The 17,923-nt window shown below is 37.2% G+C and overlaps 1 protein-coding gene across 1 annotated transcript in view; it reads left to right on the forward strand.

Annotated features, from left to right (window-relative positions):
• The window catches only part of antxr2a (ANTXR cell adhesion molecule 2a), a 40,839-nt gene that overhangs the window by 2,395 nt on the left and 20,521 nt on the right, over window positions 1-17,923 (forward strand). Inside the window, exons 2-16 of the mRNA XM_083527005.1 lie at window positions 137-208; window positions 1,888-1,959; window positions 2,168-2,249; window positions 2,683-2,787; window positions 2,879-2,947; window positions 3,297-3,377; window positions 5,869-5,929; window positions 6,059-6,154; window positions 7,086-7,155; window positions 9,134-9,212; window positions 9,390-9,485; window positions 12,557-12,601; window positions 12,725-12,820; window positions 14,692-14,859; window positions 15,574-15,654. Of these exons, the coding sequence (XP_083383131.1) occupies window positions 137-208; window positions 1,888-1,959; window positions 2,168-2,249; window positions 2,683-2,787; window positions 2,879-2,947; window positions 3,297-3,377; window positions 5,869-5,929; window positions 6,059-6,154; window positions 7,086-7,155; window positions 9,134-9,212; window positions 9,390-9,485; window positions 12,557-12,601; window positions 12,725-12,820; window positions 14,692-14,859; window positions 15,574-15,654 (1,273 nt within the window). The remainder of the gene's footprint in view (window positions 1-136; window positions 209-1,887; window positions 1,960-2,167; window positions 2,250-2,682; window positions 2,788-2,878; window positions 2,948-3,296; window positions 3,378-5,868; window positions 5,930-6,058; window positions 6,155-7,085; window positions 7,156-9,133; window positions 9,213-9,389; window positions 9,486-12,556; window positions 12,602-12,724; window positions 12,821-14,691; window positions 14,860-15,573; window positions 15,655-17,923) is intronic.

The raw sequence follows: 17,923 nt of genomic DNA on the forward strand, positions 1-17,923 counted from the left end.
AAATATACAGACAAGTTATTTCTTGTGCACCAGAGATTTTTTAGAATTTATGTAAGATATACCACATTACTTATATATTTATTTAAACCAATATTTCGATGATCCCCACTGACTGTTTTTATCCTCTTTATTACAGGTCGGGAAGTGTCTCGACTGATTGGGTCCAGATCTATGAGTTTGTGAGAAATCTTGTAGAACGATTTGTGAGGTAAGAGGCCCTTTTCCCTAAGAACATTTGAAAATATAGGCAAGATAAATGAATTATAGTGTCTTATACTGTGAAACCGAGTGCACAATTTAACTCATCTTACCACACATCCGACTTGGAAAGGATTTTCAGGAGGGGGATTTGAGATATGGAATAAACAAAAAAAAAGGCCTGATGAATGTTGAACTTACGTAACGTTGACTCAATGTATGTGCCAGTACAGACGGTAGCGACCTAGCCAGAAGAAAGCAGTCTGCTTGAGAAAATAGCAAAGGGAGCAGGTGGGAGTGGGTGGCAGGGAGGCTCAGTCTTCTGGGCTGTGAGAATGGCCATTTGCACCAAAACCTTCCAACGCCACACTTATCCCTCACACATAACGGTAGGAGAGGCAGAGAATGTACTTTAAGGAATGGCGCGCGAGAGTAGACCAGCACAGACTGCTCTTGACTTTGACACTCTTCTGTTGCACCATGTGGAATCTGCTGGCCCTTTTCCTGTTCTTGCTCTCTCTCCCTTTCTCTTGCTCTCTCTCTCTTGCTCTTTCTCTCAATCTCTCTGTCTCTCTCTTGTTGTTTCTTTGTTCAGTGTTAGATAGACCAGCTGTATCAAACGTTAATTAAATCATTAGTCCAAAGAGGATTTGCTAGGAGATCCCTAGTCGCCTCAGTATTGTACGATAGAAGCCTGAACAGTTCTGCCGTGAGAGCGGATTTGAAGTTTGAACTCAGTGACGCAACCTTAAACTTGCTTAACTTAACAGCACACTCGCCAGCCATCCTCGTGTGTCTGTGAATTAATCATGCTCTAAAATATTGAAAATGATGATTGATGTTTCTTGTCAGTAGAGGTTGCCTAGTTGAGCATATTGGCTCTGTTTTCATGAATAATCTCATGTGGGGGATGATTGCAGGTTGAATTTGTCAACGAAGTGCGAAAAAGCGGCACCTCTCCTTATGCTCATGAGTCCTGAGACCTGACTAGCTGTGAGGTCTGAAACCCAACATGTTTCAGTGCTGTATTAGCTTCAGTGACAGAAGGTTGAGAGAAAGCCCAACTGCTTGACGAGCCCGGTCAATAATCAGTAGTTTATGTCCAAAGATTTCATTGTTTATCCGTGTCTAGTTCTTATACGGGGGAATAAATCACATGTAAAAATTATTTGAGGAACATATAAGAGACCAGAATGATGGCACTTGAAGTTGTGGGTTTATATAAATATAAAAAAAATCATTCGTGGATGTGCAGGGTGAGTCACTCAGCATGTTGTCGGATTAATCATTTACTTCCTGTTGAAGGAATTTTTACAACTATGTCACATCCTTTTATTAGATTGTCACAGAGACATCTTATTCATAGCATAATCTGTTGAGACTCACAGAATCTAAAGCTGTATTATGTCTTGATATGGCAGAGGACAATATTTCTTAAGGTGCAATTTTGTGTAGGAACTAAATGTATAGGAATAGATTTCTTATAATCATTTGGACCATTCGGTCTTGTCTGCATCACTTTGAAGTGGAACGATATTAAAAGAATAAGTATTCATTTATTTATAGTTAAATGTCCACAATGATAGTTAATGTACTTGACTAATTCTGTTATTATTTCATAATACTGTTAATTTGAAATACTATATGCCCAAATAACATATGTATAAATGTTGTGTATTTTCTTTTCAGCCCCAATATGAAGGTTTCATTTATTGTTTTCTCATCAAGTGCAGAAGTTATTTTGCCTATCACTGGAGACAGGTACAGTTGCGTTCGATTGACTGTTTTATAATGCTTTCTACCGGCTGCAGACGTTTTTATTGTATATGCTTTATAAACTTAAGAAGCAAAACCTGCTATACATTTTTATAGAATTGAAAATGACAGTATCACTGACCATCTATGACCTTTGTTAGATTATGTTCATACATTAAATGCACCACTGCCTTAATATGCTAATGTATTTCAGAACAATGATAGAGGAAGGCTTACAGAAACTGAGTAAAGTTACACCTGCAGGTGAGACGTACATGCATGAAGGAATTAGAAAGGTGAACAAGAATTTTTACCCTCTAGACTTGTGAATGTATTTAGGATATTGGACTGGAAAAAGACTGCACATCTCGCATGTGTTTAACTGTATCTAATTCAATGCACAGTATGCATAACATACTTCATATACCGAGTAAGCTCATTTTACTGGACAAAATGTTTACATTAAATTCTTCCTTTTACTGTTTATCCCCAAATTATAAATTAGCAATATGTATGTTTACATATTATATGTATTTGGACTTGATGTAATAGATGATCTTACAATGGCATGTTTTGAGTTTAAGGTAAACTGGTTTCAATCACATAAGTGATTAGAATTAAGTGTTTGTCTTTTTCGGGACATTTTTCAATATCCTGGCCCTGAACCCTCACCACTTTGTTCCTTGTTCCTATATATACTGTACATTCTCACTCCAATGTTGTCTTCAGGCAACTGAGCAGATGAAAGGAGAAACCAAAAAGTCATCAAGCATCATAGTTGCTTTGACAGATGGAAAGCTTGCTGTATATGTCCATGAACTTACTGTAAAAGAGGTACAGTCATTTATATGCTGTGACTTTTTATATAGCTGAGTGTGGTGATGCAGTGGAATGTTATACCTTTTTCCTGTGTCTGTTCTTGCAGGCAGATGTAGCAAGGCAGTATGGAGCTCGTGTATATTGTGTTGGTGTTAAGGACTATGACAAAGATCAGGTAAATAAAGCTTTTTTTTTAATTATTAATATGATTTTGAATGCAAAATCCAAAGTTTATGAAAAATGCCCTTCTAAAAAATGTAGCACTGCTATAAACAATTGGAAATGAAAAGATAGTTTTGTTGTAATTTTTATTACAAGAATTTCTTTGTTCTTCCACATTTGAATATGGTTATTTTGCTGAGTACCAACTTTTGTTCAGTTTGTACTTAGACAACCTCTAATGTTTCTTCCTGTGTGGATAAGTGATGGAAGACAGATTTTTTGAGAGGAAACACCACAAGCACAAGTTCATGAAAATTCATTTCTGGTCACCGTCGAACTTGTTTCAATGTTTCTGTCTACAGCTGTCTGACGTGGCTGATAGTGTAAATCAAGTCTTTCCAGTGAAAGATGGCTTTAAGGCTCTCAAAGGGATTGTTAATTCGGTAAGTTACTTTGTTCTTTGTATGCAATTTGTATGAAGGTTTTAAAGATAAAATTTTGCTCTTTTTTATTTGAGTTACCAAATAATCCACTACAGTAAATGTACATTATTGTGTGTGGTATATCACATATCAAGTGCAATTGTCTTTTGAACAAACTGACTGGAACAAATAATATTTCTTTAAATAAAATTCAGTTCTTGTCTCCAAAAACTGTTCTATAAATGCTGTTGCATGACATTTAGTAATCTGTATAACCAGACTGCAATGACCCTGACTCACTGTTTACATAATGCATTTCTAACAATTACAGTCCTTGCATAAGTTGATGTTTCCCCATAACACCGTAATTTAAGTTTCCCACATTTTGTAATGTTACAACCAGAAACTAATATAAATTTTATTATCAGGTTGAGACATAGTGGTTATTGATAATCAAAAACTAATGATTGAATAGGTGATTCTGTATCTGCAGTATATGGATTTTCCTGCATTTCAAGTTTAGATTTTGTTTTTCATACTTATAGGTTTCAATTTCAATTCTAGGTTGTAGCAATATAAATTGTGAAAGGCCAATGGGATAAATAGTTAAATAGCAAGGCACTGTACATTTAATTAATATGACCTGCTCGTTTATTTTAAAATATCTACAGTTAAGTAAACCCTGACAAATTGGTTTTACGTTGGCTTGGGAATATTGTACGTTGGCAATATTACGTTACAATATTACGTTGGCAATATTGTACTGGTAAGAAAAATAATGTGCTGTTATGCAAACAGAAAACCTAATGCAACACTTACATGAGACTTGGCATTGTGTATAAGTGAATTTACAATTATATATAAGTATGTTATTATAAACTGTCCCCTGGTGGTCTAGTGGTTAAGATGCAGCGCTCCCACCGCTGCGACCCGGGTTCGATTCCCGGTCGGGGAACCATCCCCAGCCACTCTTAGTGCCGGTCCCAAGCCCGGATAAATTGGGGAGGGTTGCGTTAGGAAGGGCATCCAGCGTAAAACATGTGCCAAATCAAACGTGCGGAGGATCCGCTGTGGCGACCCCTAACGGGAGAAGCCGAAAAGAAAAAAAAAATGTTATTATAAACTGTCATCATCATAGGCATCTATTTATCACAGTTATGCTTTCATAATTATTCGTAATAATTATTCACAATGATTATGTTTGTTATAATTGATTACATATTTGTTCTTAAAAACTACTTCCATCATGTTCTATCAACTACCAGCTAAGCCTACTTGGGCAGAGGAATAAATGAGCCTTGGAAAACAGGCATTCTCCAGTGATTAGTAATCCAGGAGGCTGGGCTATTTGTTCTCATGATACTAGCTGCTCAGATTTTTAGGATTTGAGATCATCTGTGCAGCATTGCTGTGAGAGCCTAAAGTAGATTTAGCTGTGATTTCTGCAAAAAAGAATTTAATGTTTGTTCCACTCGTGAATTTAAATAATGTTGCTGCAGTTCTAGTATTTTTATTCCAATGTCCAGTTGAACAGTATATCTTTATTTGCATAATGAACATTATATGGAAAGGAACTGTTTTACTATTTAAATGTAGTAGTAAATATGAAATGCTTCAGTGCATCATTTTATTGTAATTGGCTAGGATTGTTACTTTGCTTTTGCAGACTCAGCTTGTTTCACTGATCGGAGTCATCTGCTTTTATTTTAACAATGAGAGAGCTTGCTGTGTGAGCACTGTGGTTTCATTACAGGCAGTAAATATGACCTCACCTAAAATAACAGCCTATCATACCTATCTGTGCCTTTTTAGATGCACTTCCATTTGAGCCATCATCTTGTTTTCAGGCCTTTCCTCAGGCAGTGAGAACAGCTTAATTCTTTCATCAACATCTAAACTTGTATACATGTCAAACTCGAGAATTGAACTCAACAACCCCTCTGATATCGCACCAGAGAGTTGTAGATAATAGAGTAACTGCGGTATCTTTAGGATCCGCCGTCAAGAATAGATGATGTTTACTTCCCTCCTCTAATGATGGGATTGTTTATCATATGTCATATTTAATCAGCTCTTTTTATACTCACCCAGCACTTCAGACTGAAGCCTCATCTCCAGCACCGCTCATTCCAAACACCATATATTTTGGTTAAAATTGTCTTTTTGCTGGTCCTGTCTGGAGATTTGCATAGTTTGTCCTCCGTTGATTTATATAGATGATAGGAGAGGTGACTGTAGGTTTATACAGGCCTTTTTATATGGTAATGTCAGCCTGGAGACTCTAATAGAGCTGAAGATGGCCAGTGGTGGCAGATCATTTTTCCATAACAGCCGACATAGTTCTTTCTTTGCTGCAGTGTATGTGACAGTCTTTTCATTGATCCATATAGTGTTTAGCATGAGCAATGCTGAAGCCTTATCAGATGCGCAGTGGTGAGGGGGGAAACACAGTGCAGAATAAATTGACACCGATATTTCCACTGATGGTAGATGATGAACTTTTTGCTTGCAGATCCTAAAGCAGTCATGCACGGAGATCTTAACAGTGGAGCCGTCCAGTGTCTGTGTGAACCGTGAGTATCTTGAGACTCCCTAATTTTGCTGATGCGTGTATGTGTTGATTTGAGTGCGCATAACCATTTTGTGAGGTCAGCTATCAGGTGTGCTTCTAATTATGTTCTTATCTGGTTAACATACCACAGAGTCTTTTGACATGGTCCTCCGGGGGAATGGATTTATGCAGGGCAGAGTCCAGGATGGGGTCCTTTGCAGCTTTCTGGTGGATGGTCAAACTTACAGTAAGTGCAGACAATCCATAATCAACATTAAAAAAATTTTTACGAGTGCAACATGAAGCATTCTCAGTCAGAGAGATTAAGATGTGCTGAACATGGTAAATATTAATTAATCACTGTAGAATTATTACTTATTTCACAGCTAAATTCAACAAACCCTTAAAAGGCCCAAAAATCTGCATGGATTTTATGTTAGAGCTGTGTGTTAGACTGACCTCTAATACCCTAATAAACAAATGAATTACTTAATTGTGTGCCTCTGTGATCTGAACAGATCATGCAATAGCAGACAATAGTCATAAATCTGTCAGCTAGTTTAGCAGATTCAAAACTCGTGTGTGTTGCCCAATCCCATGATTTTTGCCTTAGAGAAGCAAAAATATTCTAGTAAAATATGGCCAGCTATTCAACACAGACTAAGATATTAAGATATAGTAAAGTAAAGTAGTCATATTCCTGTACACAGTGTATTTGTGACCTCAGCAAAATATTTTATTTTTATAGTATAGTATAGCTAGCATCATAATTTTTTTCTTGATATCTGCAAAGTGACACATTGTGTGTGTTGTTCTGGCAGAAGTGTCATATGACAGATTAGTTCAGTTTTTTCTTTTTTCCCCCCACTTACCTGCAAATTCGACATTTTAACATGCCAAAGAATAAATTAGAGTCAGTGGAAAGTAGAGTGATTTCTACACCTGTTATTTTTATATTGAATGGATGTCTCTCAATACAGTACTCATTTGATGTGGGAAACTTCACACAATTCTGTTTTAAACTATGTATAAAAATGACTTTTACAGAAAAATCCCACACATATCCTGCCACTGCTCTCTGGACTGCACCGCTCACGGCACTGACAAATAGCGTAATATAATACATATTGGATTGAGTTTTCCTTAGCTGATAATACATTTTCTTTACTTTTTTCCAGATGAGAAATCAACCACAGTGCGAGATGACTATGTACTGTGTCCTGCGCCAATGCTTCAGTATGCTGGACAGTGAGTATTCAATAGGGGACGACAAATGACCTGTCTAGAATCTTGAATGCAGAAGAAAGTTACATATTGCTAATTAAATTTTTGTTTTCTCTGCTATTATACCACCTGACAGTGAATAGGAGTCCCATGTTGTAGAACTAAGCCTTTGAGCTTATGCTAAGACTTGTGCCTATAATGCAGCATGTTATAACACTGAAACCTCTGTATGTGATCACTGTTTAAAGGGTTTGCTTAATTAACTCTCAGCTTGTGACCATGCCCCATTAAGTAGTTAGCTGCTATGGGCGGCGAGTAAACACATCTGGCAGAGGGCTTTAAAAGGATGTGCGACAGATGCAACGATTCCCTTTTCTATGCTCCAATTTAAATAATTTACCATGCCCTGACAAGCGTATTTACGTACCACCTGCATCTTCAAGTATAGGAGCAGTCTCTGTCTGCCTCTCTCTCTCTCTCTCTCTCTCTCTCTCTCTCTCTCTCTCTCTCTCTCTCTCTCTCTCTCTCTCTCTCTCTCTCTCTCTCTCTTACTCTCTCTCTCCATGACTTTTGCTAGCCCCACATCTCCATCTACAATTTAAATATTTAAAAATGGTTCATATAGACTGAAATAGAACTTAAAATTTTTCTGTTAAACAATTAAACATGTTTATCTGAACTGTATCTTGAACTCAAACAAACTATAAAAGACTGTTGATAAAGCGCTGTAAAACTAGGGTCTCATGCAGTTCTTAGGGCCTCTGTAGTGGAGGACTGAGAGGATGAGAAACTGGCAGTGAGTCTGGCAGTAGTTTCACAATCAGGGTTGCCAGGTCTTTGTAGCCCAAATGCATCCCAAAAATGATAGAAAAGACCTAAAATTAAACCATTAAGGAACTCTTTTTGTCTTTGTGTGACAAAGAAATTCGCAGGTTACATATTGAGGGACAGTATCTACAATGCAGCCAATATAACTTACATAATCTTTACATTCTATGATCCTTACATTTTCTCCTGTGGCCTACTAGTGCAGAAATTTGTTGAATGCAATTATAATAATTTGCTTCAATTGTAGTGTTTTTTAGACTACTTTTAAACTAGAAAAACATAATAAACTACGGTCTTGCTTTTTCTACCCACATCTTTAATGTACTCAACCTCTTAGACATCTGGAGACATGCCAACCTTAACTAAATGCCAACCTAAACTAAAAATCAGAGACAGATATTTGCCAGAAGATTCCATCTTCATGGATTTGATTGGACACATTTGGAGCTACTCTCCCATTCAGTGTCCACATATCCAGCCTGATTAACAATCTGCCAAAAATTTGCATGTATCGAGTATGTCAGCTAAATTAGCCTCTCCTCGGTTCCATTCAGTAAACGCATCTAGTTAACATGCACGAACCTTTTAAAGGATTCTCGGCAAACCACTGAAGCAATTTACAGCCGTAATAAAGCCAGCCAATTCAACAATGTTTAAATGCTGCATTAAAACCAAAATTTGGAGTAAATGGTGTTTATAAATTACCATGTCATAAAAAGTTAAAGGAAGTACACAATCTGTTTTACCCTGTATTATTGTATCTTAGGAAGATTATGATATATCTTAGACAATAGCGTCGTATTTTCGTCACAGATTGATGGATCACACAAATCCATATCACAGAATTAGGATTCTGGACTACTCTTTTTTATATTTCCTTATTTTGGAAGGGATCATTAGTTATTTGAAAACTCTCTTGCATAAGTCATATGGAAATTAATAGCATGAACCTTTTAGCTTTGTCTCTAATAGGTGATATTTTATTTTAAAAACCCAGAGTAGTCAATTGTTTGTCTTAAATGATAAAATAACTTAAATTTGACTTCTCTATGTGTTGTACATGATGTCTTACCTGTTTTTTGGCATATTACTGCAGTGAAGATTTTCCCTCTGTGTAAAGTAAAAAGTACGAACTTATTCGGAGGACCTTGACGCTTGCTTTGCATTTTCATAGAAAAATGGAAGTTCTCATCAGCTTTAATGGGGGAAAGTCCTTCGTTACAAGTCCCTTAACCATCACTGCTTCGACTTGTGTAAGTTTTATTTTAAAGGTTGTTAACTAAGAAGAGAGAAAAATAAATAATTTCATGGGAGTCATACAAAGAGAGAGAAAATATTTATTATATTATATTTAATGAGTCAAAACATAAAATGTATAGATATATGCATTTCCTGAAATCTGAAACCAAATAAATGTATTCTTTTATCAGTCCGATGGAACCATTGTGGCCATTATAATCCTGGTGCTGTTGATCCTTGTTGCTTTGGCTCTGATGTGGTGGTTCTGGCCTCTCTGCTGCACCATGGTGAGTGTAAAAATTTCATAATGCCATCATTCTTCTGAGCCCTACTAATACTTTTCCTAATAATGCTTTGAACTATGGATTTTCACAATGGATTTATTAAACAATTATTATTGTTTCTTTATTTACTATATGGCCTCCTGTTAGTCTTCTATTTGTAAAATATTATTAAAGTATTTAATATAATGTCATTATTCTTATAAAGTAACAGCACAGCAATGAGTGTTTGTCTGCTGGTTCTTTGTCATAAGGTTAAAGAATATCTTTGGCCCACATTGTAACCTGCAGCTCTGGTTGACATTCTGTGGGCTAATATACGGTTTTTGTGTGGTAAAAATGTTGCCACAGTTAAACTGCAATGATAGGGAGGAGTGGCACCACATGGGTATAAACCTGCCCACATCCTGTTTTTCTCTTTGATGTGATTGTTTCATAGGGAGGAGTTTAGGTTTGTTTCCTAAGACAAAGAACAGGAAGAACCGTTCGTGGTGATGTTTCACTAAAAATGAAACGCCTTTTTGGTTAAGTTAATGTGTGGTCGGTATGTCAGGAATAAAATGTGAAAGAGCTTTTAGTAGGCGGGTGTTCTTTTATTAAATGGTGTGGAATTTGTGAAAAAAATAAGTTTCTGTTTGCATTTAATTTCCCTCATTTGCTTTTAAGCTTTCAACACAGAATAGTATGCAGCTTTCTTCAGAGAAACAAAATTCTAAACAAAAATCACATGGTACAAAACTGAATAACTGTATAAAAATAATTCTTATATATGATTTTTTTTTAATTATGTTTATTATTAGGAATACATTAGGAATATGTGGATGATGTCCAGTGGATTACTTTTTTATTAAAAACCTGTAATTTACTATACAGCCAACACTAGAGATCTGCTCTGTTATCAAAAATCATCAACATCTTCCCACCAATCACAGTTGTGAATTCAGCTTTGCTGTAGTATGTTATTCTAACCAAATCCAGAAATACTGTTCTAAGATATGTAATAGAGTGAATTATAAATTCAAACCTCATAGAAGGTTCAAAACTCATATCTAAAAGAAAGAAATCAGCAACACTTCTGAGGCTTAACCAAGCAACTATACAGATGGCACACTGTGGAACTATAGCAATCGGCATCACAGCGGCAGCTCAAAATGATATGCGCCACCTCTCTTTGAGAACCTGGTGGGAGCTCGTCCAGAATGAGATGGAAGCATATTTTGGAAAACCAACAAAGGCATTAAAATGTAAACCCCCTGCAGCATGTCTGGACCAGGCTCTGCTTGTCTTAGGCGAAGAGCTGCTGCTCCCCTCCATCAGGGACCTCCGGCAGAAGAGAAGGGCCATGTGTGCTTTGTTAATATTTAAACTCAGCCCTGCCAGATTTTCAGCAGTCAGATATGCTCAGAAGCATCAAGCCATCCTCCCCCACCCTCCCTCCTTTTCCTATTTTTTTTTTTTCGTGGGATACTCTGCGCTGCCAGATTGGAGGTCAGTTTGAGTGTGGGTGTAGTGAGTTAGCCTTGATTTTTTGGACTTGAAGGCATATGCAAGGCCAAATTATGTTTTAACATTTGTAGTGTGACAGATTTCGGTCTATACATCAATATAACATGCAAAGTTTTTGCTCTCTACATTAAAATGTCCGTATAACAAGCCTTCTGATATTATTAAAATACAATTTTCTCACAAATAGGTTCATAGTATTTGGAAATTGCTAGCTATTGCATCTGTGATCAATTGAAGCCAGGAAACAGCTTGACAAAAGCATGATGTGTACAGAAGAGAAACAAACAGATTATAAACTTCAATTGGACAATTATCCCAAACCCATATGGGGCTGTTGCCTGGGTGACACCTGATTGGTTGATTTTTCAGTAGAGGCTTGTAGTGACTCTGGCAAGAGTCAGATGGCTAAGTATTTAGTGATTCTGGAATTTAATTACAACGCTGCTTTTCTGTGGGTTTTGTCTGTTGCACATCTGTCCATCAGGTATTTGACAACCAAACAGCCCAGGGTGTGATTTTTATAATGCCTTATTTATCCCACAATATGCTGGGGGAAATATAAATCTTCTGTTTAATTACTCAATCAAGTGTTAATCCATATAGCCAAAGGTTTACCCTAAAAGTATGGCAATTATTGATATTTTCTTTGATTTGTCAACAGTCAAAGTGCAATTAATTAAGTCTAATTGATCGTTTCCATTAATATAATGACAACATTGGTGTAATGGTATCAGCAGGCTTTAATGGGAATGAAACATCTGTTTGACTTATGATTTGTGATTATAAAAATCAGGATTTTTCCCCCCTTCTGAAAACCAATTTCCTAAATGCATAACCTCAACATGGTAGCCAATCTATCTTTCATGAGTAAGAACTGAGTCTCAGTTTAGAGGACATGTGCATAAAGTAAAGAGCTAAAAGTTGTTGAAAAATATCTGCCACAATATGTATGATGTTTGCTGGAAGTTTTAGTTGTAAATTGAATGAACTTTGACTGAACTATAACTACATAATGGTGCTTTTAAACACTTAAAACCTTTGTGCTTGAACCAGCTTTGGCCATGGCAGATTTTAATATAATGTCACAACATAACTATATAAAGATGTTTTCCGGTTCTTTCTGGGGACAAAGCACTCTTCTACCAGACAGGGTCTGGAGTGCAGCCTGAGCCTCCCTTCTGCATATCATTGGAGCTAATTAACTCCTTAGGACTTTATGATTGGGGGATTGCTGTGGAGCGCTGAACCTCATCCAATTAATTAAAAGATAAACGGGCTGCCATGCTCACCCCAAAGACTCCCTTGTCAACAAGTTGATTTTGAGCTTTTCTTTATTTTGCACCAGGGGCCCACAGTGTTGGTTTACAAGCCCAGCCCTGTAATCAAATGTACAGGGAGGCGCTAGGCTCCAGTTGTTCAATTGTAAATTTGCTCCACTGAATCTGTGCAAGAACCTAAGAGCAATGTTTCTGCATTGCATCTATTAGGCTGGATGTTTTTTATTTTATTTTATTATTTCAGGCCGTGTGTGCTACTTGAAAAAAATTGAACTGTTGTTTGTTTCACTCTAGGTTATCAAAGACCCGCCTCCTCAAAATCCTCCTCCTCCACCACCTGTTAGTGGAAACAAAATATTTCTCTCATTCAATTAAATTAATTTTTTCATTTAATATTTCTGTAATTTGTAGTATTTACTGATGTTTAATCATTGTTCAATTGTTTATCCGGTCTTTTTCAAGCTTCCAGAGGAAAGTCCACTTCCCAAGAAGAAATGGCCAACTGTGGATGCTTCCTATTATGGAGGCAGAGGAGCAGGGGGAATCAAACGCATGGAGGTAAGAAAAATATAAACCACATACTCTTTAATTGTGTATCTTTTTAGGACTAGTTGTATGAACATCAGAAAGTGTGGAAAAATGCAAAACTTTGTGTTTGATGTAAATCTGCAGAAATTATGGGTCAGTATACTAAGGGTTAGCTTATACAAGACTGATTAATTGTTAAACTTTAAAGCTGTGAAAAAATAAAAGAGGAACTGCAGATCCAGTGTTGAAGAAGTTGTGTTAACAGAGATGTCAAAAGTACACACATCCTTCACTCAAGTAGAAGTACATATACTTATGTTTAAAAAAATTAAAGTAAAGGCGTTTGGGCTCTGACATGCATTTAAGTAAAAAGTAGCTATTACTACTATCTGTTATAATGTTATGCTTGGACCTGGACCTCACTTCATACAAAACATTTTCAAATTTCTTTGGCTAATGAATATATCCAGGTTCAACAACCGTTAAATAAAACACATGCAGAGCAAAGATGATGATGATCAGGTGATCAGGAATGTCTCTGTTCTCAGTCATGTTTACATCGCTGACTTCCTCTGTCTTATCCACATTAGCCTTACTTGTTGCCTTCTGGCCTGCTCATTGTTAGCTTCGTTGGCTACCCTATGCCTGTGGTGCGTGGTAGCCAGGACATGATACACCAGTGGTAGGTTGAAAAAGCAATAACAAGAAATAGGTTGATGGGCTGAAAACGGTGCTAAATGAGAAGAAAAAATATTGATCATGTCACCAAATAGATTAAAACTAAAGTAACAAGCCTGGTTTGGTGGAAAGTACAGATATTTGTGTAAAAAATGTAATGAGTAAAAGTAATCGGTTCTAACAATAAATACAGAAGTAAAGTACTGATAACAGAAAAATGTAACTAAGTACAGTAATATGTGAAAATGTGAAAAAGCATAAAAAATGTGAAAAGCATACATGCAATTGCGCTAAGATGATACTGACCTTCTCTTTTAGTCTGTAAAACATATAAACCTTTTTTATAATTTGGCTTATATAAAAGAACCAGAGACTTGAAGTTTTCAATAGAAGTCTGTTTAGATCTAGGACACCTTAACTGATGCCTTTAAGATGACAGACTCCTGCCAGTTCGGCTTCTGCCACGTCCTGTTCCCTTAACTTATGTTGATGATAAAGGATCAAGATCCGCTGTGCTAGCTTAATAAATTCATCTCATAGACGCCCATCTTGTCAATCCCTGTTTTTCAGCCATAATGCTCTCCTCACTGCTGTCTCCTTTTTAAAAGGAAGTGGCATTTTAAGAGGTGCTTGCCATGCTCTGCTACTCTTTCTCCATAGCCTCATAAAGAGGTGGCGTCTCTGTGATTTCCCTCCAAAAGCTTCGGAAAGTTTTTCCCAGGAGTCTGAGGGAGAGAGCGCCAGACTTACAGCGTCCTGGGCACCACCATTTTTTTCCTTGTTCCTTTAATGCACAAAGCCTTTATTCATCTAGACAGGCCCATCTCCATTTCTGAAACACTTCTGTGGACCTGGGGAGAGGTGTGCCTAAGATCAATCTGTCTTCTTTCTTTAAACGTAAAGCAGCTAGGGAGACATGTGGCACAGGGAATATTTAATTTATTAGGAGAGCTTCTTTTATTTTTAAATTTTTTTTCCTTGAAACTTTTCAGTCTATCCAGAGGTGATACTAAAAAGCTGTTCCACATTGTACTGGCTTAACCTACTGTGTGGCCCATCCATCTACATACACAGTATGCACGATGGAGGATTTAACCACCATGACAGATGTGATGAATTAAAGTATTAAAGACATTAAAGCATTTAACATTGATCAAAAATTCTGTTTTGGGAAGAGCTGAATTACGTTTTAAATGAGATAACTTAGATAACTATATTTCTAGGTTCGCTGGGGGGAGAAGGGCTCGACAGAGGAGGGGGCGAGATTGGAGAAAGCCAAGAATGCAGTGGTTTCAGTACCAGAAGATGTGGAACAGCCGATGACCAAACAATCTAAACCATCTGCACCTGCCTATCATCAATCTGAAACTAAATGGTACACTCCAATCAAGGTGAGTTGATCATACAGTATACATGACATTGCCATTAATTTGTATACATAAACATTCACTTCCTTTCCATAAGACATGCAATATTTTAATTTCATTAAATGTTTTATTTTATTAATACACTAAATCAAGATTTCTTTTTAGTAATCTGAGACCCTGCCACTAAGTCTAAATATTTAAGTATTATATAAATTGGGCAACACGCATAGAAGACACAGACATTGCTAGACATGAATAAAGAGGTATACAAATACAGCGATAATACACAGGATGTTACCAGGTTTTTCTGAACTGGTATGGAGTCAACAAATGATGTAAACATAAAATGCAAAAAGTGTCAATTTAGTTTTTTTTCTGGCATGGCATACTGCCTGTGTACTTTATAATAAAATTCTATTAAAATTACCAAACATAAAATAATACATTTTAATTAGAGTTGTGATTCAATCTAAATTTCATATTTTAAAATACAGTTTTAGCACTATCTCGGTTAATTATTGCTAGGTCATAACAACTAATAGTGAATCATTCAGTTCTAAGTTATTAAATATTTTTTTATCAATACTGTTCCTTATAGTAAATTGTTAAACTATTTTTATATCTGTTAGCACTGAAATCTTATTAAAATATTTTTTGAATCAGTGTGAGTACTGTTAACTGTAAGTAATATATCACTTTATATTGAAAATTATGTATTTAATTATGTTTTTACTACAGGGTCGCCTGGATGCACTATGGGCATTACTGCGGAGACAGTACGACCGAGTTTCCCTCATGAGACCCACTACTGCAGATAAGGTAGGTCACCGAAACCAAGTATGGTTTGCCCTAGTTTGCATTTGGTTAACATTTACAAACTTGCTAACAGATGTCATCACGAAAATAATGAAAATCATGAAAATGGACTAAGACATAAATCTTTTTGCACACAGATTTGTGTGTGTGTGTGTGTGCATGTGCGTGTGTTTGTACGTGTTGCATCATGCATAGCAACAGCTGCAAACACTTAGAGCAGGATGACATTCACACCCAAATACGGTAAACCGCTGTAGGGAGTTCTTTCACTCGTACCACACTAGCAATTCAGCAAAGCTGCAAAAAACACAGGCACGAATCAGATTGATGTGTAAAATGAATGCAACCATTATATCTGGTTGTTAAAGCTTATAAATAACAAATTTATAAGTATAAGTATATAAGTATGTAGAGTTGCATTACACATCATCTATGATACTTTATTAATTATGGTAACTCTCAACATGTCATCAGGGATATAATACTAATTATGCTGATGAATACACAATAGCTTAATCAGTGTCCTGTTTTAGTCAAACATAATATCATGTAGGAAGGGCCGATACCTTATTTATGAGCGTGGTGGGGTGTGTGTGGTGTGTGTGGTGTGTGTGGTGTGTGTGTGTGTGCGTGCGTGCGTGCGTGCGTGCGTGCGCGCGTGCGTGCGTGTAGACTGTTAGCAACAGTTCTGTTGTATAAGCACTGATGAAGTTCTCTTCTGGAGGTCCTACTATAAAAGAGCTGCTAATCCTTTAAAATGACCTATTAGTAATTCTGAAGTTTAAAAAATTTATATAAATTATTAATATTAATAACTTATTTTCCAATAAACCCTAAAAAAAAAACTTTTATAGAATTTAGGTATGCTTTATAATTTAATGCTTTTTAAAGAGCCCTGTCTGGAAGCAAAAAACTCTAGTGCAACTTATACAATAACTGTTTTTCACACTTTTATTTATCCAACTCTTAAAGTGCATTCGAATAACTCCTTGGTGTAGGAATATACAGTCTAAATATTTGTTATGTTTTTGTTGAGTTCTGTTTCTGTTTTGCGGAAAATGTCTGTTTCCTGAATTTTCTGGGTGTTTTTCTCAGCAAGATTGTATAGTTTAACTTGACAATGAATTAAGCATTGTTTTCAATTACCAGATGCATTATTCTTTTGTTCAGGGATGTTTGCTAGATGACGTTAGCATGTTAGCATGGTAGTATATTAAACCTTGCACTTGAATGAAGTTGTTTTTGTTCTGTAGTTAACTCCAGTACAAAAGAGTGTCTGTGAATACACCGAAGTGGGCACAGGATCAAAAAGAAAAAAGTCCAGCACACAGCTCGAGCTTGAGCTACTCTTCATGACCTTTCTCTAAACAAAACCCTAAAAACTCCACAACTCTAAGCAAGCTCAGCCCTAGGGAGCGTTCAGAGCCATTGGAAGACTCTGAGCAGGTCTCTGGCACGCTTTTTCGAGGCCACAGTTTAAGAGCGTACTGACTTTAAAGCGCTTCATCAGGTGCGCTGTGCCCAGGCGAGCATTATCAAAGCTTGAGAAGTCCTCTGCCTGAGGAGAGAGAGAGTGGGGGCTTTGATGGCCGACAGGAACCCTCCGGGGTCATGAATTTTTCAGTGCTGGATCGCTGGGTTACAAGGACTCATACAGGTGTAAGGAAGCAGGTTGTCACAGACATCTGTTCAGCTCCTGGACCCTGGGGTCCCTCCAACCATTCCCTTGTTTCTAACTCAACCCCCACACCAACACACACATGCACATGCATGCACAAACCCACACACACACATTCTCTGCCTGTAGCCAGACTGCAGGATTCTCAGCAGCTGTAGGTTTTATAAGCAGTCCAAGTACTTACTGGTCTCCCATTTTACCGCCTGAGGGGCTCCAACACCAAAGGTAGAGCGGGAGATGGACACAGCTGCACTGCTGCACTTGCCCGGGGCACAAATAAAGAGATCTAATGCACTTTGACTGTGTTGTTGGTGAGATCTGGGAGCCAGGGAGGCACTTCAGAGCCAACTTAGCGCCGTAACATCTGCCGCTGAGTTTTTCCGGAAAAGAGTGGCTGGGGACAGCAGGTAGAGGAAAGCGTCAGCACCTTTTGAACGGCCGCCTGGCTTTCTTGCAGGCCTCCAATCCGACTGGCTTGCTATTGTTTTACAAAGCAGCAGCCTACAAAAAACCTCTAACAAGCTCCTTTATAAATGATACATTAACATACATTAACCCTGGCGATCTGTCGCAGAAAGGCAAAGTCACCACACA

The sequence above is a fragment of the Silurus aristotelis genome (genome assembly GCF_946808225.1).
Source record: "Silurus aristotelis genome assembly, chromosome: 23".
Lineage (NCBI taxonomy): Eukaryota > Metazoa > Chordata > Actinopteri > Siluriformes > Siluridae > Silurus > Silurus aristotelis.